The following is a 25452-nucleotide window of genomic DNA, read 5'->3' on the forward strand; positions in this document are numbered from 1 at the left end:
TCTTTCTTTCCTCTCCAGGTTAGTCGGCTATAAACTGAAACATAATCCATTTAATCATTTTCACTGCTTCACTTCTTTTGGGTTCAATCAATCTATTTCACTTCATACCCTGGTTCATCCACTCTTAGCTCTCCTTGATCATCAGTTCATAACCATATATATGTTCAAAGAATATTTATAGTTTTGCAAACTTTTGTCTTCCTGTAAACTTAACACTGTTTCTAAAAGGAAGATAGTAAATGTTACTATCATCAGTTGGTGATGTTTTAGATATGATTGTGTTGTTTATCATGGATTTTTCTCTTTCTCAGTTAGCAATCATGGTGAACCCCAATGAACCCTGTGAGAACTCTCCCCAGAAGAAAATGGGAAGGGGAAAGATCGAGATCAAGCGGATCGAAAACACAACGAATCGTCAAGTTACCTTCTGCAAGAGGCGCAATGGTTTGCTCAAAAAGGCATATGAGTTATCAGTTCTTTGTGATGCTGAGGTTGCTCTGATTGTCTTCTCTAACCGTGGCCGCCTTTATGAGTATGCCAATAATAGGTATATATACATAAATTCAGCTCTCTGTTATTGATTTCTCAAGCTTCTCAGCCCTCTCTTTTCTTCTTGAAAAAAAAACCCTTCAGTTTTTATTGTGTTCATCATTAAGTCTCTTCTTCACTTTAGTCCAAAGGGGATTTTTCAGTTTCAATTTTATTTTAAAAAGGAAAAAGAAAATTGCCAATGGAGATGTTGGTGACAACTGGGTGAAGATTTTGGCTTTGCAACAGATCTTTGTGTTGATTCAAGTAAAAGAGCAAAATTATGTTATTTTTTATATAAGTTTGTGTAAAGCTTAGGTTGAGTTCTCTTCTCTCAAACAAAGATTTACTTTGTCTTTCTTTCATCTATTTTATCCTTTTTACTTGTATAAGCTTTTGGGCTTTTTTTTTTTTTTTTTGGTTCAAAGTTTATGATATTTTCTTTAGTTTCTACTTTGGTGGATACATAGATCTGGTGCAATAGATAGAAATAGGGAGCATTATGTTTTCTGGTAGTAACAAATTAACTATAGTATAAGTTTTGGGTATATTATATGCTTGCAGGCCTGTGAGATCAGCCTTCTTTCTCCTCTCCATTGCTGTTATATTCTCTGTTTCCTCTCTCTTTTTCTCTTGGCTGAGCCATGGGGCTCAGATAAGGGCCAGGAACAACAAAGCTGTCATGCTCCCATTAGCTCAAATCCCCCAACCTCTCTTCATACATCCTTGATGGCATGTCAGTTTAACATCAAGAAAGTAAAAGTACTTTGCCAGAAAGAAACTATAATAGAAACAGCAAAGAAACTTGTCCAAATTTAGACCCCCCATCAAAGAAATCAAATTAGGGTTTCAACATTCCAGATTTTTTTTTTTTTACGTTTTCTTTTCTCTTGGAAACATGTTGAATCTCCCTTTTCCAACCAATCACTTCCCAATCAAAGCCTCAACTCAATCACATCTAAGTTAGGGTTCTTCTTACACGAAATTTCCGTAAATCCCACTTTGCACCACATGAGTTCCCCCTTCTTGACAGTCAAACATAAACAAGTTAGGGTTTTTTTTGTTTTTATTATTAACCATATAAGGCTAGCAACTTGCCCCAAGACTTTAATCGGTAACCCTTGAATCAAGTAAGGTAATCTTTCCGCAACCAATCACAAACTCACACAAAATTTTACATAGTTTTAGACTTTCTTTTTTCTTTTTTATCACCCCTATTCTATTTTTTTTGGTACTGTTAAATCCATCTAGGGTTTTGATGACCCCAGACTAAGATTAGGTTGGTGTTTTGTCTTAGTTACAGAATCTTTGAGTCACGTCACACACGATTTTTTCAGTTTCTTGACTACTGACAAATGGGTTTTATGGCATGATTCTAAAACTAGGTTTCTCTTCTTCTTTTTTTTTTTCATCATTTCAACCCAAAATTTATATTATATATGAGAAAAAGATGAAACACCCAACAGCCCCTTTTTTTTCTTTCTTTCTTCTTAGATCTCTCTTTCTCACTCGGGTAAAACTTCTTTTACAAAAGCTTCTGTAAAAGAAAGAGTGTGGATTCAGCCAATGAAAATATAGCGCAACTGCTGAGAGGGTCATCATTATAATGACTCACTGTTGGCATTATAGAGTGATGAAGCTTCGCAGTTTGCATTTGTTAAAGATCTTGCATAGATATATTCGTGCAAGTTTTGAGAGAGAGATAGATAGAGAGAGAGAGTCTTCAAAGGAAAAAAAGGGTGAAAAAAGTGAAGTCTGCATTGTTGTTTCAGAGAAACAACGTACGACAACTGCGAGCCAATGGGAGAGTTCTGAGGTTTTGGCTACTTTCGCGAAAATGTAACTATGGCTGCTGAAATATACGGCTTTGATGTACTCAGAGTTTCAGACAGGGACAGAAGCTGATAAAATCACTATTCTATTTTATTATTAAATCTCTTTTGGCTTTTACTTTAGACTTTTAAAATATTATTAAAACCATGATTTTTACACTATTTCTTTGTTAAACGAGGTAGTCAATAACCAAAATAACGTTTGACTTTAGAGTATTATCCTTTGTATAATGGGTTTCTGACACCTGGCACAAGTCTGGCCAGAGAAATGCTCTGAGCCAATCATACTGTTAGAACAGTGCCAGCATGGCGGAGACAGCCAATCACTGGCTCGACTAAATTAAGGTATCGGCATCCATCAAGGAAATTTTAGTAGTTGGGGTGACTAGGGTCTTATCAAATAAATAAACAATGATACTAGCTTGGCTTCATGGTTTCGTATTAGATTCAGTTAACTGAGAAAGTTGGTTGATTTGACCATTATCTCTGCGACTAATCAAACCTTAATAATCAGCTATCTACCATTGGGTAATAACGATAATAATGTTCCTATTACGATACTATTATCTTAGATCAAAACTTGGTTGAATGTTTCATTTTTTAACCTTTTTTCAGTTTCCAAAAGGTGTAATTTTTCTATGCGATTACTGTTTGAATTTCTTCATGCTTTTGTTATGTAGAAGATATATACATGATCAGCCTGCTATATCAACTTACTCAAATTTTATTTCTGGTAATATATGAAGAAATGTGAAGAATATTAAGTTTATTGCAACTCGAAAAACCTGCGTAGAGTTTGATATTATGAGGATAAAAAAAATGCATTAGTCCTTTTCTGAAGAATTGGCAATTGTTATTGTAAACTCTGCTCACATATGTAGTGTAACCAAACCCAGGAGAGTTATTCTAAGAACATAATCATAATGACATTGCCACAGATTGGCAATGTTGGTCTCAACAAGCATTTCATGAATGTTTAATGGATCTTCTTAGTCATATACAGGTCATCAAGAAAATTTTGCTAAATTTAGCTAGGTTTCTAATGCAAGTGCAGAAGTTCTATAATTCCATTTCTTTTTTGATAGCATCAATATTAGGGTAGTGGATGTTAATGTAGATTTAACAGGATAATACCTAGTGCATGGCGCTCCTATTTTATCCATGAAAGCCTTCACACTTAACATTTTTTTTGAGGTAGCAGCCATCTTTCTGCTTAATGGAATCCTAGATGTGTATAATATATGTGTAGAGATGTGAAAACTTTCACAATTCACATATTTTAATTTCTCAACTAATCAGTAAATTAATCAAGTGAAAGTAATCCGTCATAAATAGACATTCACTCATAGCATTATTTGTATTATATCCTATCACACCCCGAAATTAAGACATAATACAATTATATTACCTTGAAGTAAAATCTAAAAATAATACGAAGTTTTTTTCTTAACCATTCTAACATTCTTCAATAAAATAATCTATAAAGTAAAATTCATATCTTTAATCCAACTAATGATATATTTTTATATATCTAAATACAAATTATATAAAATGCAAAACCATTAATAATATCTCATTGGTCAACATTGTCTCTGACGACTAAGTAATCTTTCCTATTTTGATCTTTTAGCTTCTCACAAAACTAGCTCAACTTATCATTTACTTATTTGTAAGGAGAAAAAAAAAAAAGAATGAGCAAATCACAATTTAGCACATATAGACTCACATACTTTATTGGATCAAGCATCATTTTTATATATATCTTATAGATCATTCAAAAACATTCATTAAATTATAATATCAAAACATTTCAAAAATTATCATTATGTAAAATATTTCGTAAATCATAAATCAACATTAAAACATGTTAATTCTTAAATCATTGCAATATATGCTATCATTTGAACACCGTAATCAAACCAAACTATTAATCAATCTTTAAAAATTATCGTAAATCTTCTTCATGTATAAATCATATATCAATATTTAAAAATCATCATCATCATCATTAATTTATCTTTAGTTATGGTCGTTACTATAACCCATGACATTGATCGTATTCATAATTTCGTCCTCATGATCATTGTTAACTATTATAACCCACTAGCTAGGACCTTACATTAACTATTATAACCTAATAGTAGAGTCATATGATCATGTCTATATTAACTACTATTACCAGATAGCTAAGGCCATAGAATTAGTTCTAGTGTCAATTATCTCACTTTTTAAGGATGTAAAAATGTAATTATTATAAAATCGTTCCTTAAAAATAATCATTTTTTCATTTCATTCATAAGCATAATCCATCATTTACATAGCAAAAACACAAAATAATAATATGTTTAATCCTATTTTCATATGTTGAAAGTAAAGAAATAAAATATTTACTTATTTAGAAACATACATACATATTCAAAAATAAGTGTGTAAGATTCTACTTATGTCCTTTCGATTCCATTATTTAGTTTTTTTTTTCTAAAATAATTAATAGTCTATTAAATATCATTTCAACATATCAAAAATTAATCAATTCTTTTTTAAATCATATATATTGAAACAACAAAGTTATACAAAATTTAACTCAACTAACTAATACCGGCAACCTAATCTCTTTTCATTAAAACAATCATATCTCAATATACATAAATCAAAATTAAGATCTCTTTAATGTGTTAGAAACTAGACTTGATAAGATTTCTAACCAACCAACCTCATAATTCCCTGTAGTTTAATTATAATAAATTTTGCAATCCACGTCATATGCTGTTGTCAAATAGCACATATACCTTCTAATAAAAATTACATATTATTCATAGAAGACTCCAAATTCAATTCTGCTTATTTTGTTAGAAAGTAGACTCAATATCTTTTTCAAACATATATGGCTTAATTCTTAATTCTTTGTATAAAATTTAAGATAATTTTCGTAATTCAACCCCGATGATGTTGTTATACAACCTATATATCTTTAAGTAAAAATTCGACAACTCTTTATAGAAAACTCATATTTGACTTTTGTTTATTTCATTAGAAAATATATTCAACATGCTTTCCAACGATATATAATAGTCATAGCAATATCTAATCTCTTGATATAAAATATTATTTTAATCCACTATTATAAATAATAACATCTTATCTAAAAATAAAATTTCTCTTTTAACCTTTAAAAATTCAAATCTCCACTTTCAGTTTTTAAAATTCACTTAGTAATCATCATTAAATCTTATTAATACGAAGAAAATAAAAATCAATAATTTATCGAAATTGATCATGAAGAATAATAAAAAATTTTATAATTTTTCTTGATTTTTTTCTCAAAACTTCAATTCCAAATAATTACAACCAACATGGTATATTTCTTAAATAAAAAGATGGCATGTACTTACCTTTAAAATATTAACTCGACTGTAGCCTCTAATTTCAAATCTCCAACTTGATTTTTCATGCTTTTTAACCTAAGGAAGATGAAGAAGAAGAATTCCTATTTCCTTTTTGTTTCATGATAGTTAGGTTTTCTTTTATTTAATATCTCAATTATTTTTCTTTTACTAATTAATCTCTTAATAAACTAATAAGCTTTGATATTAGTCTAGCTCAGTTATCATTTGAGCTGAGGTATTACATGTCTCTTGATTGTAGATTTTCTTTCTTTTTTTTTTTTAATGTAATAAACAATGCTTGCAGTGTTAAAACAACAATTGAGAGGTACAAGAAGGCTTCTGCTGATTCCGCCAATACTGGGTTAGTTTCTGAAGCTAATGCTCAGGTATAAAGTCTATCTGTTCTTTTTTTTCTCTTGCACATATGGAAGTGCAAAGAATTATACAATAAGAAATAACCCTCTTTATTCCATAAACTTCTTCATTTCGCTTAACTACTTTGAATTTAACCCTGCAAGTGGGTTTACTGTTATTTTATTAAAAAAAAGGTCCCCTTCAAGTACAAAAACCTATTTTCATATGATAAATCTCATATACTTAGTCAAGAGTGGTAGAGTATACATTGAATTCTAGTTATTTATCATATGAGTTAAACTAATGCCATGCGGATGTATATCTCAGTTCTACCAGCAAGAAGCTGACAAACTACGCGATCAAATTCGGAATTTGCAGAATTCAAACAGGTTATCTCCTATGGTCATCATTCAGCTTCATCATGTATGATTCTGTTTTGGAACCCTTTTCTTTGACAATGATATATGTTTCCAGGAATATGCTGGGCGAGTCACTAGGGTCACTGCCTATGAAGGATCTTAAGAACTTGGAGACTCGTTTAGAAAAAGGGATTAGCAGAATCCGTTCCAAAAAGGTGTCTCTCTTTTGTGACTGATATTTTATATATCTATAAAAAAAATTCTTTCAATATGACCATGCAAAGTGTGATCTTTATTTCTAGTTCTGGAATTGGCACTGACAAAATTTTCCCTTTTCATTTAACTCTCTTCCTCTAAATTCTGCCAGAATGAGCTGCTGTTCGCAGAAATGGAGTATATGCAGAAGAAGGTAATAGTTTTAGACACTCAAGTTGGTGTTCATATCACATTTAATCGAAGATTATTAATTGCCTGAGTGTGTATAATGCAATAATTATGCCAATTTATCTGTGATCAGTTAAAGGGATCTGAATGGTATGGGGTGATCCCTGCAGACTGGAGATGTGTCAGATTAGATATATGTCTATTTTTGTGATTCTCTTATGATTAGTACAAAGCCTGAAATTCAAGCAGCTATAGCTTCTAATGGTGGAGCTGCTGCTAGTGCTAGCCTGGCGAACGACATTCAGTTGTCTAAATGAGGAAAATTCAAGCCCCATTTAGTCAATTACTGATAGAAATGCATTATGTAATATCGCAGTTCCAACTTAAACCGAAACTTAGCATTCCAACCGTATGAAACCCTACATTTAATCCCTCCACAGATAAAATTGTACTTTGTTCTTAGATATACAATGCCTTGATCTGGCAAAAGAAGGCAATATAGGAATTACTACCTTTTCCTGTGGCTGCCTGACAACCTATTCTTTTGTGTTGATAAATTTGTCCACTGCAGGAAATTGACTTGCATAACAACAACCAACTTCTCCGAGCAAAGGTCTCTGTCTCTTTTCTTCCTGTGTGTGTGAGTGTGCAGTGTTTCGGTGTCTTTGTATTTAGCAGTCATAAAAATACTAATGACCTGAGGACCTCATTGCTGTGTGCTGCAGATTGCTGAGAATGAAAGAAAGCAACAGGACATGAATTTGATGCCAGGAGGGTCTAACTTTGAGGTCATGCATTCTCAGCAATTTGACTCTCGGAACTACTTTCAAGTCAATGACTCCATGCATTACAACCCAACAATCACTGCCCCCACCAGGACCAGATGGCCCTTCAATTAGTGTAAGAATCTTTCTCATAATTTTCTTTTACGAAATGCACATCAAAATCACATAACCAACATGTACCATTTGCAATATTTTTCATGTACATGGCATATATAGACATGCCTTTCTTCAAAATTAGACACACACCCACACCACACAGCAGGCCCTATTGAGTACCAGGTATCACCTGATTCGAACATAAGGTGTTAGAAAACTCACATCATTTAGATTTAAAAATTACTTGATGATCATGAAGGATATATAATTGTAATTTGATAAAGCTAAATGTTATGTTAAATTCCATTCAAAAAAATGATTCATCAGCCTGCCATCCACTATTCTATTAATTGCAATTTGCAATATATTCCTATTCTAAACGTGTGCTTTCCTGAAAATTTTATATTCTTACCATTGATTAGGTTTTCTTGTTAATTTTTCATTGACTCAGGATATGCCATATTCTTACCAAGTATATATATAAGTTTTCTTACTAGTAAATGTTTATGTATTGTTCATGAAAATGTAAATTATTAAGACATAATAATGGTGATTCTAATTTCTAAATGACCACATATATAAAGGAAATAATCCCAGTTGACCATAAGAAGTTGTTTCTATGCGTTGGCAGCTAATATTCTGGCCTCGGAGTAGGTGGCACTTTCTTCTGTTTCTGTTTTAGTGCAGAGCAGCTTGGTATTCTGTCAGATGAAAGCTACCAGTATCCTGAAATAGCCATAAGGAAGGAATCAACTATCCCTTAAATGGAGGACCATACGTAGAACTCATCTGCCATGTTTTAGTTATGTAGAGTGTGTAAGACTGATAAGTTTGTTTATCAGACAACAAGTCCTCTTTCCATCTGTTTATGGCATGCACTAGGATTCTACAAAGGTTATTCCTCATGACTCAAGAAATTTCTCATTCTATGATATCATCTATATCCTTCTATTTTCCCATATATGCTTGCATGTTTACAGTTTCCATGTTTTTCTTTTTTGTCTCAAAATTTAGAGTTGAATTTAAAGGTTAGGAATAGGAACAGCCATAAAGACAAGATTAGTGTCCTTCTAACTTTCAGTTTTTCTAGTTTCTAGCCCTACATGTCATGAAAAAGTTGCTAAAATTTTAGTTTTATACAGATATCCTTAAGACAAGAATTAGTAACTCAATCTCTGCATGTGCCCTAAATTTCAAATGAAACATTTCTACTCCTAATTGGGTACTTATGTTTTTTCAATCTCTGAAGTATACCATTTTTCAAAATGGAATAAAAAAAAAAAAAAAAAACCAGCAACAACAATAATTTCACTGCTCTTTTTATTTTTTATTTTTATGAATGATTTCACTGCTTTGGAAAGAAAACTACAGCTCCTTCCCTACTCGGTGAGTAATCAGGGCATCAGGCGACCAATATCAGAACCGATTTCTGTCAAGTAAGAGGGTAAAAATAATTTGGCTTGTTGCAGACTTGCAGTTATGAATTTAATAGCCTCGGAGGGATGAAAAAAATCAAAGAACAGGTAAAATTCCTTGTTCCTGCATGGAGCTTTGTTAGGGACACATAGACCAGTTTGCTTTTCGACATCACAAGATCCAGTGATTTTATAGTTAGTACCTGATATTCACAAACATAACTATGACACAGAAATGGGAATATATATATATATATATATATATATATCACAAGAACTAGAGAATAATTAGTACAATAAAATGATGAAACAAAATCTGTAGTTGAGAATTGAGCTGGAATCTGTACCAAGTGAAGAAATATGTCGAAGCAACACCCCAAAGTTATCCAAAAAGATAAATTTTGCATGCTTGAATTTTTCAGAAGCTCATCAACGAGTTGCTTGAGTTGAGCTTGTTATTGAAAATTTGGATGGCATTGCTTATTTCCTTGACACATGATTTGCCTGCCCTTTGTTCCCTGCGATGCATGCTACTGCATCTGGGGTGCACCATATCGGCCCCAGTCCACTCAACACCATTACAGAAAGACCAAGCGAAGGTTATGGGCCTAAAGATATTTATGTTTGGGCTAAACTGGAGTGGATGAACTCTCGTGCGCAAAGCGGGTTTTATTGCTTTCACTTCCTTGGACAAACCAATGCTAGCAATTAGCAACTTACCTTCAAGCTATGTTTGGATGAAAGCAAAGAGAAGACAATTTAATGAAGAGAACTTGTCGTGAAATATGATTTCTATATATTGTTTTCTTTTTTGCCATGATTTATATACATTGTTTGAAAAACAATTAAAGAAAAGATGTGAAAACAATAGAAGAAAAACTTTTGGTGACAATTATCAATAGGTAAAATAAGTCCAATACTCCACAAATTAATAGAAGAAAATCTTCTGTTTTTCTTTTGTTCTTTCCATTTCTCTTTCCTTTCCACCTTGCCAAGAGGATAACCCAGCCCACACTGTCACGGTGAAGTTCATATTTTCACCAAGAACAAAGAGTTTTTTTTAAAAAAAAAAAAAAAAAAAAACAATGGCAATTTGCAAATATCCAATTGTTCAGTGTGCCATATTTTCAATTATTGAACTTTAGAGTCTCATATTTTCAACTTCCATAGGATTCATACTCACTCTGATCAGGTGTTCCAAATTCATATGCCATTGCCATTATAACTAACGATACAAATTAACCAAAGTTTTTACATTAATAACTTTCCAAAGATACACCCAAAGGCCAGAACCATGAGTTTGTAGATATTTGAAACTATAATTAAATGCCACATCCCTTAGAACACTGACACAAATAATCGTAACAATATTTAGAATTGCAGAAAAATAGTGTGAATTATATATATGGACTATTATTTATAAATTATTATCTCATCAAAGCCTGATCTCCATCTTCAGAGCTGGGCAAGACGGCGGATATCGATCGGGTAAGCGTCGGAGGGAGACTGAGCACTGTATGACCTCCTTCCAATAATCACATTTGCAGCCTCACCTGGATGGAAAGCATCCCAAAACAAATACTCATCCCTATTTTGGCATGGAGTTTGGAAAGGCAAGCAGGTAATTTGCCCATTGTTCCTCCCAACCCCACAACACCCTGCATTTGTTACCTTAAAACCTGAAATTCACATAAATCATTAACACATTATTCTCTTGAGAGTTTTTTTATTTTTTTCATAGGTAACATTTTAATCAGTGTTAACATTTTTCATTACTAATATTTACCATAAGCTGCAGGATTGCTTGTTATGTCTTGGAAAATTCCATACGGATTAATGTAGATGAATTTTGCATCAGAATTGGCGTTATTGAACTGATCGACAAGACCTCTAAGCTTGTTATTGAAAATCCGGTTGGCAGCATTGATTCTCTCCACACAAGTTCGACCATCTCCGCTGTTTTGAGCCAATTCATTTGGACTGCAGCCGATCTGACCCAACCCAATCAACACAAACTTCCTCGCCCCATAGTCGTACAAAGCCTGGATCATTCACAGCATTTTATTATAATCATCAAAAGATCCATTAATATGTAAAGATCAATAGAAAATACTAACCTGAAGCTGCTGAGTATATTCTTGAATAAGAATATCAGCAAATTGCTCGGTGCTATATTGCCTGCCGGTTGAGTAATAAAGAGGCATGAAATAGTTGTTAAGGTAATCGTTGCTACCAAGTCCAATTGAGTAAATACACTTGCTCAAATAATCTGCTGCTTTATCTTCATCTCCTAGCAAGTTTACCACCTGTGAAACTGTTTGCTGGTAATTTTTCACTTGCCCGCTAAAGCTGATCCGATCTCCCTAATGCAGTTGCAGATGAGAATTTTAGCATGGATATTGCGCAAAAATTATAGATGATCCAGAAAATGGTTAGTAAATACCAGTTGCTGTCCAGTCTCTTCTCTGATTCCGGCAGCCGCGGATGCATAGTTGACTCCTCCGAGTATCTGTCTACCTCTAGCGGTTAAGTAAGGAGGAATGTAATCGTCAAAGCCCAAAAGTTCAGCTGTAGATAGAAAAAAAAGTAATGTTGAAATCACAACAGACGACTGGAAGAGAAAATTGAAATTCACTTCACTTTGCTATCCTGATACTGGAAATTATAAGAAAAGTTGTGGTGATTTTCCTGCTTTGGAACTTTGGAGGCCATGTTGAATGTTGATCATTAAATTAAAGAACCCAGAAAATCAAGGGGAATTAGTTGATATTACGACATGCTACTACTACAGTAGTTTGAAGTTTGAAGTTTCATAAAGAAACACTACTCAAGTGATCAACTTCAATAAATCGTTATCTCATCCAAATTGGTCTATTCAATCAAAGAGTCAGTAGTGAAAGAAATCGAAAGTTTTGTCAATCAGATGAAGACAAAGAAATTAAATTAAAAGCTCACCTATGACATCGACCGTAGTTTTACCATTGGAAAACCTTCCGGTCGGTCCATTAGGGAAGTCAATCCCATAAGGCAAGTAATCAGCTCTAGCCAGTGACGACAGTTGATTATTATTCCCATTATCCACCAATGAATCTCCAAAAATAAAGTAGCAAGGAACTTGAGGTGCCCCTCTAATTGCCCCAAAGCACAAACTCAAAATCAACACCACCCCAAACACCCCCCATCCCTTCTCCATATCACTATCAAATTGTAAGAATCAAATTAAAGGTCAAAAAAAAAAAAAAAAGGCCAAAAGAACGATGGAAATGCGTGTGCGAGTAAGCCTATGCGAGTGATGGCATCTGGTGAGTAATATAAATGCTAACAGGTAATAATATAGAGAGAGAGAGAGAAGAAGGAAAGAGAAGATTATGCAACCATCAAAACGCAAGGCAAGTGATATTGTTTCTTAGCTTTTACAGGTGAAGTAGGTTAGCCCCATTAATATCACGCGTTGATAATGTTAAGAGTCTGTACTCCAATACCGGAAATGCACTTCTCTCTCTCTCTCTCTCTCTCTGTGATCGATCTCAGCTCTGAATTTCTTCGAGTTAAATTTTACTTAAACAAAAAAGCTTGTCGGTCCAAACTCCACGGTTAGCTTGTATGTATTAATACTTCCCTTCTATTCTTATTTGTTGGTTAAAGAAAAAAGTTTACAATATGCTTATAAAAATGGTTATTTTTGAAAATTCGGAGCATAGTCAATATATTTTATATAATTATTTTTAAAATGTGATATTTAAAATTTTAAATTTCAATACTTATAATCATTTATATAATTATAACTTATATAAAAAATCATCTATTTATATTTAAATAATTATAATAATTATTTTATTTAAATATAATTATTCAAAATATAAATAAAATTAAATTTATTCATTAATAATTAACTTTTTATGTAATATGAAATATATCATATTTTAAATTATTAACAATTGATATATCCACAATGCGCTAAAGTGATCATGAGTTATATTTATCATGATCCTTAGGCTTTCGGGAGGGAAGGAAAAATAATCATGCATGCATATTAATCGAGATTTAAGAGACTGCATAAATGCTAGCCATAGCTTTATCTTAGTTTTCCATTTCATATATAAGAAAATCTAGAGTCTATATGCTTTCTTAACTCGATTATGTGATGATATTAACAGAGTGGGTCGATAGCATTGCTGAAATGAAAATAAAACATATCGTTTTCAATCTTCATGGATCAAATTACACCCTACCCATATAATCAATGAAAAAAAAATAACTAGATTGCTGAACTAATTAATATTGTACCTGCACCATTGAATGATGATGTAACACCAACCAAATCGTTTCATTGCCCCATTTGTTTCATTCATATTTTGATGTAATTAGGTTTTCTTATCCTCAAGATTTCAATGCCTATAAGCCAAAGTGCAGCCTTTTTAATCTAGGGAAAAGAACATTACATAGCCCATTCCCAAAAAGATTGACATCTCATCAACTTGGTGGAGAGAAGAAAAATGGTAACTCAATCAAATGCCATTAACACTAACCCAATATGGACTTGTTGTGGTCCTATTCCTGTACCACCTCTTTGGCTTTTCCTGTTTAATTTTGCGTTTTACTTTGATCATCTTGCCGATTCGGTGCATGACTTGATTGAGAGAAACTGGTGGCTCTCCTGTTTTGAAAGGAAAACAGCCTTTACTTCAATTCGGAACCAGGACATGGTGGAGCTAGCTTTACGTTAAAATAAAAATGTCATATCAATGATAAACAAGATTTCTTTTCAAGTTTTAAAATAATTAATTAAAACTATATAGTATACATATTTTTTGTTATGTTAATCGAATTCAAAAATAAATATTAAATGAGTATATATTCAACACAGATATATTTATTTTTAAAAATTTTTTACATATATTTGAATCATTCAAATTTCATTCTCACATTTATCGTATATATGTCAAATATAGATATTTCAAACAAAATAAAAAATTCAAGTAATTAACATAATTTATTTGAAATTATATCAAATAAAAAAAATAAAACAATCACAAATATATGAGAAAATAAGTGTAATCAATTAAAAAATTCATATACTTTTATTTTTAAAAAATAATTATTTTTAAAATTTTATTTTTAAAAAGTATATGAATTTTTTAATTGATTATATACTTTTATTTTTAAAAGCTAAAAAGTTAGTTTTTTAAAAAGTTTGAATGAGTGTGATTTAATATTTATGATAAATTTATTATTTTTAAAAATTTAAAAATAATTATTTAGAATACAATAAATAGATAAATAATAATATAATTTTAATTCATTTTAAATTAAATGTAAAAGTTAAATTAAAAATTAGAAAAATTAACAAATTATAATTATAATGTGAGAGTTAATTTAATTATTTAAACCAAATAACATAAATAAATTAATTATATGATGATATAACATATATATATATATATATTAAAGGATTTTGAAAATTTTTGGGGACCAAGGCCCTTCTAGTTACAAGGACGACTCGCCGATGTTTCTCTCGATCTAGCAGCAAGAGCAACGAATCTGACAATGCAGATGCACGTATCTTTGAAAAACGAACCAAATAAAGTCATTAATGGTAGTGGGTAGACAAATTTAATGTAGGATTGACTAAGTCCTGCCGAGTAACATGGGTCTTTTGAAAAAATAATCCGATAAATAAATTTTTATTATGTACGAATGAATTGAGTAGGAGCAAAATTTATGTCACACATTATTTTTATTTTTTATTATATTTTTTATATTTAATAAATATTTTTTTATAAAACTTTATTATTTTCAAAAATAGAATTCACTTTTGTTTTATACGAGTTTTTTCAAAATTGTAAACTTATTTTTTTATAAAATTTATTTGATACTAAAAGCATACCATGGGTTTTTTTTTTTTTGTTATTTTTATTTTTATATTTTTAATTAAATTTTTTAAGATTTTAATTGTTTTTTTGTTTTGTCTTGATACATAAAATATATCATGTGTCCAGTTCTTTTTTTTTCTTTTTAATCCTTTTTTATCAGTTTTTATTTATTTTTTTCTTTTTTTAATATTTATAAATATTTATAATATTTTATCTTGAAATGGGTCAAGTGAGTATTTGATCATTTTGTCTTTAAATAATATACTTTAGAAGAGTTGAGTTTAAAAAAAAAAAATGTTTGGGTCGGAATCATATTTAAAGTGTTTTGTTCTAATTCATTTTATAATTTATATATAAAATTATATATTTTATTATTTAATTATATATATGTATTATATTAATAAAATTATTTTTTATCTTTATTTAAGATATGACACTATTTGAGCTTTTTTTTCAATTTTTTAATTTTTTAATTTTTTATTTGATAAATTTAATTAAAAATATAGGTAAATTAAAGTATCCATGTGTCAATCTCCTTTTTTTTTAATCTTTTTTATTTTTAATTAAATAAAATTAATAAAAAAATACAATGAATAAAAATGGCAAAATAAAAAAAATTTTAACTACGGTAACATGCAATCATTTTTCTAGTTAATATAAAATTCCTTAGATGAAATTATTAAACTTCTTCAATAAAATTAAAACATCTATCAAAATTACTTACTCAACAAATAATTTGTTTGACATTTATTTTTGTTTACCCTCAAACACTTTTTTTTTAAAAACACGAAGCAAATTTATCTTCTTTCCTCTTTTTCTTAAACGTGTGTTTCTTTGCTTTGCCTTTCACTCATCTCAACCAGAAACTCTACACTAAATGCAAAAAACTTGATCTTGTTTAGTCATCACCGACTCTCATGGCATGTTGCCACTAATTGGTTTTCATTATTGACAACTGTAACTTGAGTTGATATTATTTTACATTGTCAGCAAATAGATTGTTTAAGTGTGACTAGATTTATAACTGATCGTATTTATGTGTTAGCTTAGTTAGAAATGTGTGAAGCATATGTGGCATTGTATTGTGATTTTTAAGAATTTATGCTGTAAATAATGAATAATTTTTTAACATATGATCATATCTCCAACCAGTGAATCAAGTTGGCATCACTTCGTAACGCTGCTGCTTATCTACCTATGCAAATGAAGCATGTCTTTGGTATATTATTGACATATGATTATGTGCATCAATTTATCCTTCAGACCAAGATAACAAATGATCTTCAAGAGGTTTTATTTTAGTAAAACATGGGCAGGCAGCAGCATCTCCAATTCTCAGGCCAAAAGGAAAATCAATTAAGCAATTTAAAGTTTAAACATCTGTTTGGGATTTCATTTCATGGCATTCTTTGTCCTAATCACATTGTTTTTATTGGTTGGAAAGTTGAAACACTTCAAACCAGAAAAAAGATTACAGTTGGCTTCAGTTATGTCGTCCTTTTGAATCACAACTCCTGGGAATAATCAGAAGCAGAAGAATAGTGTGAAGCAAAATCCTTGATAATTTGAACCAATCCTTTCAAATCATTACTCCCTAATTCCAAGCAGTCCTTCAATAAACCTCCTTCCAATACTTCGTTACGAATCGTTTCAATAACTTCCCTTAATGCCCCCTGCCCCAATTTTCCAACAACATTGAAAAACAAATTAAATTATAATTAATTACCACATTTTTAAAAATATTTTTATTAATTCCAATTTTTGGACTGAAAAGAGAAAACGTACCGATTTTTTAAATACTTTGAGAAGGCGGTTAAACATCCGTTTCGAAACCGCGAGGGTGTTTCCATAATTCCGAGCGATCCAGCCAGCCCTCTCCATCTCCGAGTTGGACCGAGTCAACTCGCCCAGCAACCTCCCTAACTGGTTCAAATCCGCTACGACGCCATAGATTTCCCCATAATCCAAATCCCTCCTCCAGGAGTAGTTCCAAATGTAGTCCCATCCTACCGTCCACGCCGCGCCCCAAAACCCTACCCCTTGCAATCGGTCGAGCTTGTCAGCGATGAGCCGCGCACGGTTCGAGCCAGCCGCGTCCCCACGTGCGGCGCGTAAGTTGGCCACGCGCGTTAGGAGGGAATGGGAGAGGGAGACTAAGGTTTTATAGTGAAAGTAAGAGAGGGAGTTTACGGGTTGCGGTACGGTGGTGGCGAGAAGGACGAAAAGTAGCGCTGTTGCGCGTGGTGGTGAAATCATGGCCGTTGATTTGAGCCGGTTTATGACGTTTGACAAGAAGCTCCTCCGTGTTTTCTTAGAGGATGTGGAGTCGGTGAGTTGTGGACTGGGCTCAGTTAAATGGATTCGTTTGACATTCAAAAGACCATTACGGGCTTTTATTCATTTAAGTCCCAAGTAGCTATATCTGCAATTTTAATTCTGTTCGATTAGGCATTTTATCTTTAAAAAAAATCCATTTACATTTAAGTTAGTCATTTAAATTCGATAATTTTAAATATAATATGATTATATAATATGAAAAAAAAAATTTAATTAAATATAAATTAATAAAAATTAAAAAAATATATTTTATTTTTATATATCAAAACAAATTTAATATAATTATTTTTGTATTTTACATTTATTTAACACTATGATATAGATATATAAATTATCGGATGTAATTTAAATGAAAAAAATATTATCCTAAAATAACTTCTTGAATAAATGCAACGAAAAGCCATTGCTACCCTTCTTCTTCATCAAATAGAAACCACTTTTAAATTCTGGCTTTGAACCAGTAAAAGTGTAAAACTATCAAGTTTCAGACGCAACAGAAAGAGCAGGACAGATAGAAACACAGACCGCTAATCGGAGGTTGTCTTTTCTTTTTTTTTCTTTTTTTTTTTGCCAAATTTTTTAGCTGTATAATACTACTGGTAGAGCTGGGCCGCAGTGGACTTGAAACTTGGGCTGAAGAAATTCCACTGAAGAGTAAACTTTTTAAGTGTTATAAACAACAGATAAATTATAATAAAATATTTAATATAATATTTAAATTTAAAAATTTTTTAATGTAATATTTGAATTAAAAATTTATTAATTATTATACTATTTATCTCCAAAAATGATTAATTTTAAATAATAATATATTTCGAACAAACAACACTTTAAATATCACATTAATTAATAAATTTATAATTTAAATATTATATTAAATATTCACATAATTAAACCAGCAATCCTAAATATTCATCTTTTATCCATAAAAACACTTTTCACCCTTCTACGACACCATTTTCACTATCTTCTTACTTTGAAGCAACATTGTAAACCCAATTTTAATGTTGGGCCTGCTATAATAAAAAGTAATCACATTGAAATTATTATTTTATACACTATAAAAGGAGATTTTTAATAAAAAAAAAATCACAAATAAGATTAAAATAATATCATTTATCTTTTTATTATCATATTTCTCAAATATATTTTTATGAAAGATATGTATTGTTATAACAAAAATATATTGCAAAATTAATTCTCTAATAATTGGGTAAATACCATCATATACAAACTTTTTTTTTTGTAAGATTTTGGGATTAGGGAAGAGATGCCTTGATTTGAATTCAAATCTTCATGTCTTTTTTAAGGCTTCTTTGTCACTAGGATAAGAAGATGAAAGTATGGTCTAAGAAAAATTTGAAACAGAAAATTTGTAAGTATTAAAATTTGAATCTCAACGTTATTAAAATTTATTTTTTAAAAAATATTAGTGAACTATTTGAGTTTAAACTAAACTCGTACTTGAAGACATTGTTTGAATATAAACAGTTAGTAAAAAAAAAAGTTTATCTAAAACCTACAAGAATCAACTTATTTTATCATGATCAAAATAATAAAAGATAATTGTGTTTGTTGCTTCATGATTAGGAGATTATGTTGACATCATTACACAAAAGGAGACTTTTCTTGCAATTTAGCTGTTTAGTCAAGGGGTGACACCATTCTTTCTCTATTGGCAATGTAGGAAAGGAATTTCTTCCCTAATTCAAGACATATAATTATTAAAAAAGCTACCAAATTCACACACATCAAGTTCCAATTAAGATTGGCCAAGTTCCCAAAAGTGAATGTAGGACCACAACTGAGCTTAGCATGCTTTTAAGAACTCTAAGGAACTTACCCTTTTCTCAAATTATAACTAAAGGACTGAAAGTTAAAATTAAAATTTATTATTTATCCAAATTTATCTAAAAATATTACGCGTCTAAATTTTTTTTAATTTACATTTAAAGATCTATTCTATATGCATATAATTTGAACGGATGTTCAGACGACATAATTAAGCAAATATTGTTTGGCACAATGAGAATAAGAGTCGATAAAGTTAGGCCAATTTAGTGAAGGCAATAAATTAGCGTTGAAGCTGCACTATATTTTAGTGTTTATAATTTTCTTTTCTTTCGGGTTATAATTTTTTATATATAAAAAAATAAGGTGATATTTAATTATTTATTAGTGTATTTTAGAAAAATAATTATTTTAATATTTGATTTTTTTATTAATTATATTGTTTAATATTACAATCGACAAGAACAAATTTATCCTAATTAAAATAATTACTCAAATTTTTTGTATTTATGTTTGTGACCAAATTCGATAATTATAATCAAAGGAGCTTTAATACAAAAAAATTTTAAAAAATAATCACATAACTTGGACAAAAATACAAAACTTTATTATTATTTAATTATAACGGAAGCGGGGACCGTACTCAACGCCTAATAGACTGACGCCATCTCTTCTCATACTCCAACATAAAAAACAAAAACGATTTAGATTCTCTCCTATAAATTCCCTTTGTTTTTTCCCTTCATTTTCGCCGTTGTTCCATTGCCCTCCCTTCAAAACTTCCCTCTCTTCCTTTACAAAATTTAGTACAATCTGAATCTAATGGCCGAAGAAGAATTCCAAGAGTCCGAGGTTATATTTTCCGACCACAGCAGCAATCATTACGGCACACATGACGAGGATGCTGCTGTTCATGGTGATGGGTCCTTCGATTATTACCAAGGTTTCTCCAAAAACGGCCGTGTTTCAGGTAACTACAACAAGTCCAAGAAAAATACCATGAAGAAGAAGAAGAAGAAGATGGATGCCAGTTCACTTCCAGTTAACATCCCACGTCATCATGGTACTACTGTTTTTCATTGCGGTGAAGCTGATGATTTTGAGGAAGAGGAAGAAGGTGAGGAAGAGGAAATCGTGCCTCCCCATGTGATATCAGGAAGGAGAATTGCTGGGAAAATGGCGTTTTCGGTTTGTACTGGCAATGGAAGGACGCTTAAAGGAAGGGATTTAAGTCAAGTTCGAAATTCAATTCTTAGAATGACAGGATTTTTGGAAGCATAACCCATGGTCAAATCTTTTTCTTTTTTTTTTCTCTTTTGGTATTCATTTCAGAATTCAGAAATGAATTGGGAAAAAAATGATTTCCTTTGTTTTCTAGTGACATGAAAAGAAAAAAAAAAAGAAAATAATTATAGTAGCACATAATTATTGATGAGTTTCAACAATTATTAGTATTTCCCTTTGCTTACTGCTTGGTTAATTTCTAGTTTTTGTTTCATGATTAAATTTCTTAGCTTGAAGGTTTTGTTTTAAGTAAACAAGCTGCAAAATTTCAGCTTAAATTTAGTGTCCGTTTGAATTTAATCGTACATCTAATATAATACAATAGATTAAATTTATCATATCAGCGAATAAATCTAAAAATTAAATAAATAAACTTCATTAAATATAAATTTTTTATTAATTTTTTTAATCACAATTACAATAATTTTTTAATCATAATTAATTATTATTATTTTTAATCTTATCATAATCAATTTTATCATCATCTAAATATAACCTTAGTCATAGTTATTACGATTACACACCGCTTTGCCAAGAAAACAAAACCACTGTTGAGATTTTGTCTTGTCATTGGACATAATCCCATCAGAAACAGCTGGTTTTTTTCTTATTAAGAGAGAAAAAGACTCGTAGACAGACACTTTTGCCAGATACTTAAAGTCGAGAAGATACCTGGGGTTTAATGCGAAAGAAAAATAAAAAAAAACTGTTGCTTTCATCCAATACTACTACGTTTTTTATCTTTCTCATTATAACAATCTACTGCTATTTAACTTGTAGGTTGGGGTTGAGATTGACAGCGATTAAAAAAATCGTAAATTTTTGTTAGTTAATAATTATATATTTTCTAATTCAACATTTAATTAAATTAATTGATATAATTATTTTAAAAAATTTAAATTTTAATATCTATAATCTTTAATATGATTAGGCTTTTCAGAGGTTGACAGGGACAATAACTTGGACATGTGAGTTCTATCCTTATTGATTAAAAGACTGGCATAGTTTAATTTTGTTGAAGTTAATTAGTTAATAACTACGACAATTGACAAAGACTAAGTAGTACTCTTGTTTTTCTTTCTTTTGTTTATTGTAATGACAACATGAGAATGAGGCCATTAACCAGAGAGTCAAACAAACTAGGATATCGTTGGATCTCCAAAAAAAACTATGTGAAACCGGGATTTAGGGATCGATCAAACTTTATTCGTCCTTTGCAGCAATTGTGGGTAGGAGGGGGCCCCTTGTATGGATGAACTTTATTGCATTCATGAAGGATAAAGATCATGCGTTCGCTGTAAAGTTGAAAATTTCTGTTAAAAAAAGTTTCAAGTTTCCATGAGTTTGATGAGTTACAAATTTAAGTACTTCCCCCACATTCATGCATGTTCATAAGCAAAGGTTATCATTACAAATCATGAGATCAAGAAAGGAGGAATTTGGCTTTTTCTTTTTCTCATTCTTTATTTTCCTAGTTTTCTTTAATTTTCCCAATATTTTTTTTTCTATTTTAAATTCTATTATAACCCTATAATTACATCTTAATTAATGACTTATTCATTAAACCCAACTGCTTTTCTTTTTAATTACCGTTCATGCACATGTTCAACTTGTCTAATTTCTTCTAAATTATTGCATATATTCTTCGTGTTTTCACATTGTTCGTTGTTAATTGCATAAACCCTTTTTTTGGGTGATAACATAAACTTTTTTTTTTCGGTTCAATTAAATTAAAGAAAACAAAGAATTTGGGTTTAATTCGGTAGTCTAATTACGTTTAGGATTTAATTACTGTTCATGTACATGTTCAACTTCTCTAATTACTAATAAATTATTTCATATTCTCCTTGTTTCACACTGTTCATTGTTAATTAAATAAACCCTTTTGTTTTTTCATTTATATGCTGTTTATTCACTTAAATTAAAGAAAACAACGAATTCGAAATTTATTTTAATTGATTTATATAATTATTTTTAAAATATAATATTCAATAAATAAAAGATTTAAATCTTAACATTTATATTACTTCCTTTATTCTCAAGTTACAATCATGTTTATATTATCAAAAAAGAAAAACAATAAATATATGCAATCCCTTCATCTAATCTTAAAATAAGATCTTTTTATACAAAATTTATATATGTGTGTGAGCGGGAATATATACACTATAAAAAGATAAAAGACTACTAAAAAATCAAATTATTATAAGATTTTGTTGTCTATGTATGCTCTTGAGTTTTATTTTGCAAAGGAAAATAAAGTTTTATTTTATTTTAATTTTTGAAAAGGGGGTATGATTACCTTCTTCGCCTCAATTACAATTTGCACGAGGAAAGAATGAAATTGCATGAAGTTAAGTTGAGTCACTTGAAACTTGATTGAACAAAATCATTGGATTTTAGTAAATTCAACAATAATAAACACCTGACAGTTCTACATTTATTAAACATGTTCCCCAACAATAGGACCTAATAATGTTTATATTTCATATATAATTAACTGACTACCATCATCATTATTCATTATTTTGTTTTTTTATAGGGCGACCTTCGATTTTATATTGAAAAAATATATAGATAAGTAATAAAATATACGTGGAGGTTTAAATTTAAATTTATGAAGTATTTTTTATGAATTAAAATTATGAGATTTTCGAATTAAAGTAAATAATACCTCATAAGTTAGATGTAGATATTCACAAATAATATTAAAACAATTACAAATTGATGAAAATTAAGTGCTATATAATAAGATCGTAAAAATTATTAAATGTTATACAGTGAAGAGTTACATTTAAAATCTTAATGTTTGATGTAATATTGATCGTATGATTATTCTCGACTTAATAGTGATGTCAAGTTTTAAAAATAAAAAAATTATAACGTCTCCAATCTTATATTGAAAGAATGTATAGATAAAAAATAATATATAAATTAAAATTAAAATTCAAATCTATAAGACGTTTTTTATAACATAAAATCGTGAGATTTTCAAACTAAAACAAACAATACATCATAAATTAAAAAACGAATCTCCACATTTTTTTCTTAAAAACATGGTTTTTAAGTTAAATATTCTATCTAATTCTAACCTTTCGTTGAAAATTTGGATGACAACTAAACTAGTTGCACTCATTTCGAACCCACGTGTTCACAATTTTGTGTATAAAAATAAACCAAAGAATTTTTATATAAATTTCCTTAAATTAATATATTAATCAAATCATTTTGTTTTGATGAACTAATAATAATAATAATTATAGCTAATAATTAAATTGAATGATTCAGTGCAAATGTGTCAGACAACGATAATTGTCAGAAAAAAGACCAAATATGTTGTGAGTTCATCACATCAAGACGTGGATCACATCACAGCCATAGATTCTTTAAACACATTTTTTATTTAAAAAATTTGTTGATTCTTTATTAGTTTTCTATTATTTTAATAAAATGTTTTTTTCCCCCAAGGAACACGAATGTGATGTGTTTCTAGCAATAACGTGAGAAAAGAAAATTAAGAATACATTTGAACGAACTATAAAATTGATTTTGACGAAATTAAAAATAATAATAAAAATTATTATAATTAAGTTAAAAATAATTTTTTAATAAAAAATTTATATTAAATAAATTTAATTAAAATTGTATTTAAATTTAATTAATGATTATTGAAATTTAATTGCATCTTATTGAAGCTGCAGTTGCATTTAAATGTAGGCTAAAATTATGGAAGCCATTTAGTAGAAAAAATGCATTTTTTTAGTAGAAAAAATGCATTTTTTTAGTATAAAAATGTTAAACAATGAAGACTTAATCAAACTCTAATATGTGAATGAGTCATTTCAAATGCTTTGGGCTAAAAATGTAAGGATGTTGGGGTGCCGAATGGATTGTTCTCAAAGCATTTAAATATTCAAAAGGTGTCTGCAAAACAACACTTTATTTTATTCAAGAAAAACACAAATGGAGCAATTTTTATGGATTCCCATTTCACTTTCCTTCAAGAAAAAAGTGAAAGAGAAAAAGCAACACTTCAAAGCCACATTTAAAAAAAAAAAATCCAATTTCCAGAAATCAAAAGAAATATATAAAATTAGAAGAAGATGCTTTTCCAATTCCACAAGAATAAACCTTCAGCCAGCTAATGTTATATTTTCCTAACAGTGGTTTCCAGAAATCGTTAGTATCATCCAAAACAAGAAAGAAAAACAAAAAGCCAATGATTTATATGGTCAACTAAATTCAGATAAAGATAATTAACGTAAAACGGAAAGAAAGAAAAGGAAAGAGAAAGAGAAAGAGAAACGTGTTGCAAACAATTCCTTGTTGTTTGGGCTACTGACTGTAATTGGAGTGCATTTTAGTGTACGTAAAGGTTTTGGTTAGGACATGTTATACTATAATATAAATAATGTCCGATTGTTCATCAAGTAAAAACATAACCATGGGGGAACTGGTTTTAGAGTCTTGGGTGGTGCCAAGTACCAACCTTATCCTTTTGGTTTGGTAAAAGATGGTTTTAAAACTTTTAAATTAATCTGTAGTAAATTAATGATCAATCTTTGACCACTTTCAGTCATAAACCAATTGATGATAATAAAATCCTGATTCCTGATGAAAACCACTCGCTTACCAGACATGCCTGCATGCAAAATAATTTTAATCTTAAGTTCGGCTAAATGTTATCCAAATCTGAATTTTTGTTTTTGTAAATAAGGAGATTGCAGTGTGAGAATAGAAATAATAAAATTATAAATATTATTTTTTAAAAATAATTATGTGAATCAAATAAATTAACATTTATAAAAATAAATGACCCTTAATGGATATTTTTAACGATATTTTTAATTTCCAAAATAGGGCAACTGAAATAAATCTCTTCTTTGATTTTCTGCCACATCAGAGTATAGGATGGGGATTATGTAATATCGACCCTCAAGTTTCAGTTTTGCTTGAATTGCTAATATTAAATGGGCCAAGTTCCCTGTAAATGTCATTACCTTCGTCTTACCGTACCTGCTACTTTCT

General features: G+C 30.0%; 3 protein-coding genes and 1 pseudogene across 4 annotated transcripts; 2 read left to right on the forward strand and 2 right to left on the reverse strand.

Moving 5' to 3' along the window:
* Positions 1-129: 129 nt before the first annotated feature.
* LOC111280860 (floral homeotic protein AGAMOUS-like) lies at positions 130-7747 on the forward strand (annotated as a pseudogene). Its single transcript, XR_016335092.1, has 7 exons — positions 130-547; positions 6051-6132; positions 6428-6489; positions 6575-6674; positions 6827-6868; positions 7415-7456; positions 7569-7747. The product of XR_016335092.1 is annotated as a floral homeotic protein AGAMOUS-like (transcript).
* Positions 7748-10377: 2630 nt separating this feature from the next.
* On the reverse strand, positions 10378-12722 carry LOC111280796 (GDSL esterase/lipase At5g45670-like). Its single transcript, XM_022868275.2, has 5 exons — positions 12095-12722; positions 11583-11707; positions 11257-11502; positions 10926-11181; positions 10378-10818 (listed from the first exon to the last, which is right to left on the reverse strand). The coding sequence occupies exons 1-5, from the start codon at positions 12330-12332 to the stop codon at positions 10595-10597; spliced, it is 1089 nt and encodes a 362-aa protein (XP_022724010.1). The 5' UTR covers positions 12333-12722; the 3' UTR covers positions 10378-10594.
* Positions 12723-16376: 3654 nt separating this feature from the next.
* LOC111280984 (adenine phosphoribosyltransferase) lies at positions 16377-17381 on the reverse strand. The gene is made up of 2 exons (XM_022868541.2): positions 16798-17381; positions 16377-16685 (listed from the first exon to the last, which is right to left on the reverse strand). Exons 1-2 carry the CDS (start codon positions 17266-17268, stop codon positions 16518-16520), a joined length of 639 nt encoding a protein of 212 aa, XP_022724276.1. The 5' UTR covers positions 17269-17381; the 3' UTR covers positions 16377-16517.
* A 2490-nt stretch (positions 17382-19871) lies between these two features.
* Positions 19872-20687, forward strand: LOC111281274 (protein S40-2-like). The gene has a single exon (XM_022868985.2). The coding sequence runs from the start codon at positions 19963-19965 to the stop codon at positions 20419-20421; it is 459 nt and encodes a 152-aa protein (XP_022724720.2). The 5' UTR covers positions 19872-19962; the 3' UTR covers positions 20422-20687.
* The last annotated feature ends 4765 nt before the right edge of the window (positions 20688-25452 follow it).

Source organism: Durio zibethinus, chromosome 28, assembly GCF_047325235.1.
Source record: "Durio zibethinus cultivar Kanyao isolate XHJ-2024 chromosome 28, ASM4732523v1, whole genome shotgun sequence".
NCBI classification, from domain to species: domain Eukaryota; kingdom Viridiplantae; phylum Streptophyta; class Magnoliopsida; order Malvales; family Malvaceae; genus Durio; species Durio zibethinus.

Excerpts from the sequence above, each read along its gene's own strand:
- LOC111280984 (XM_022868541.2), bottom strand. The coding sequence starts at position 17,268 with ATGATTTCACCACCACGCGCAACAGCGCTACTTTTCGTCCTTCTCGCC. Across the intron at positions 16,686-16,797 it reads TCAAAGTATTTAAAAAATCG|GGGGCATTAAGGGAAGTTAT; the intron begins GTACGTTTTCTC and ends AAATTGGGGCAG.
- LOC111281274 (XM_022868985.2), top strand. The coding sequence starts at position 19,963 with ATGGCCGAAGAAGAATTCCAAGAGTCCGAGGTTATATTTTCCGACCAC.
- LOC111280796 (XM_022868275.2), bottom strand. The coding sequence starts at position 12,332 with ATGGAGAAGGGATGGGGGGTGTTTGGGGTGGTGTTGATTTTGAGTTTG. Across the intron at positions 11,708-12,094 it reads AACTACGGTCGATGTCATAG|CTGAACTTTTGGGCTTTGAC; the intron begins GTGAGCTTTTAA and ends TTCTATCTACAG. Across the intron at positions 11,182-11,256 it reads AATATACTCAGCAGCTTCAG|GCTTTGTACGACTATGGGGC; the intron begins GTTAGTATTTTC and ends TGAATGATCCAG.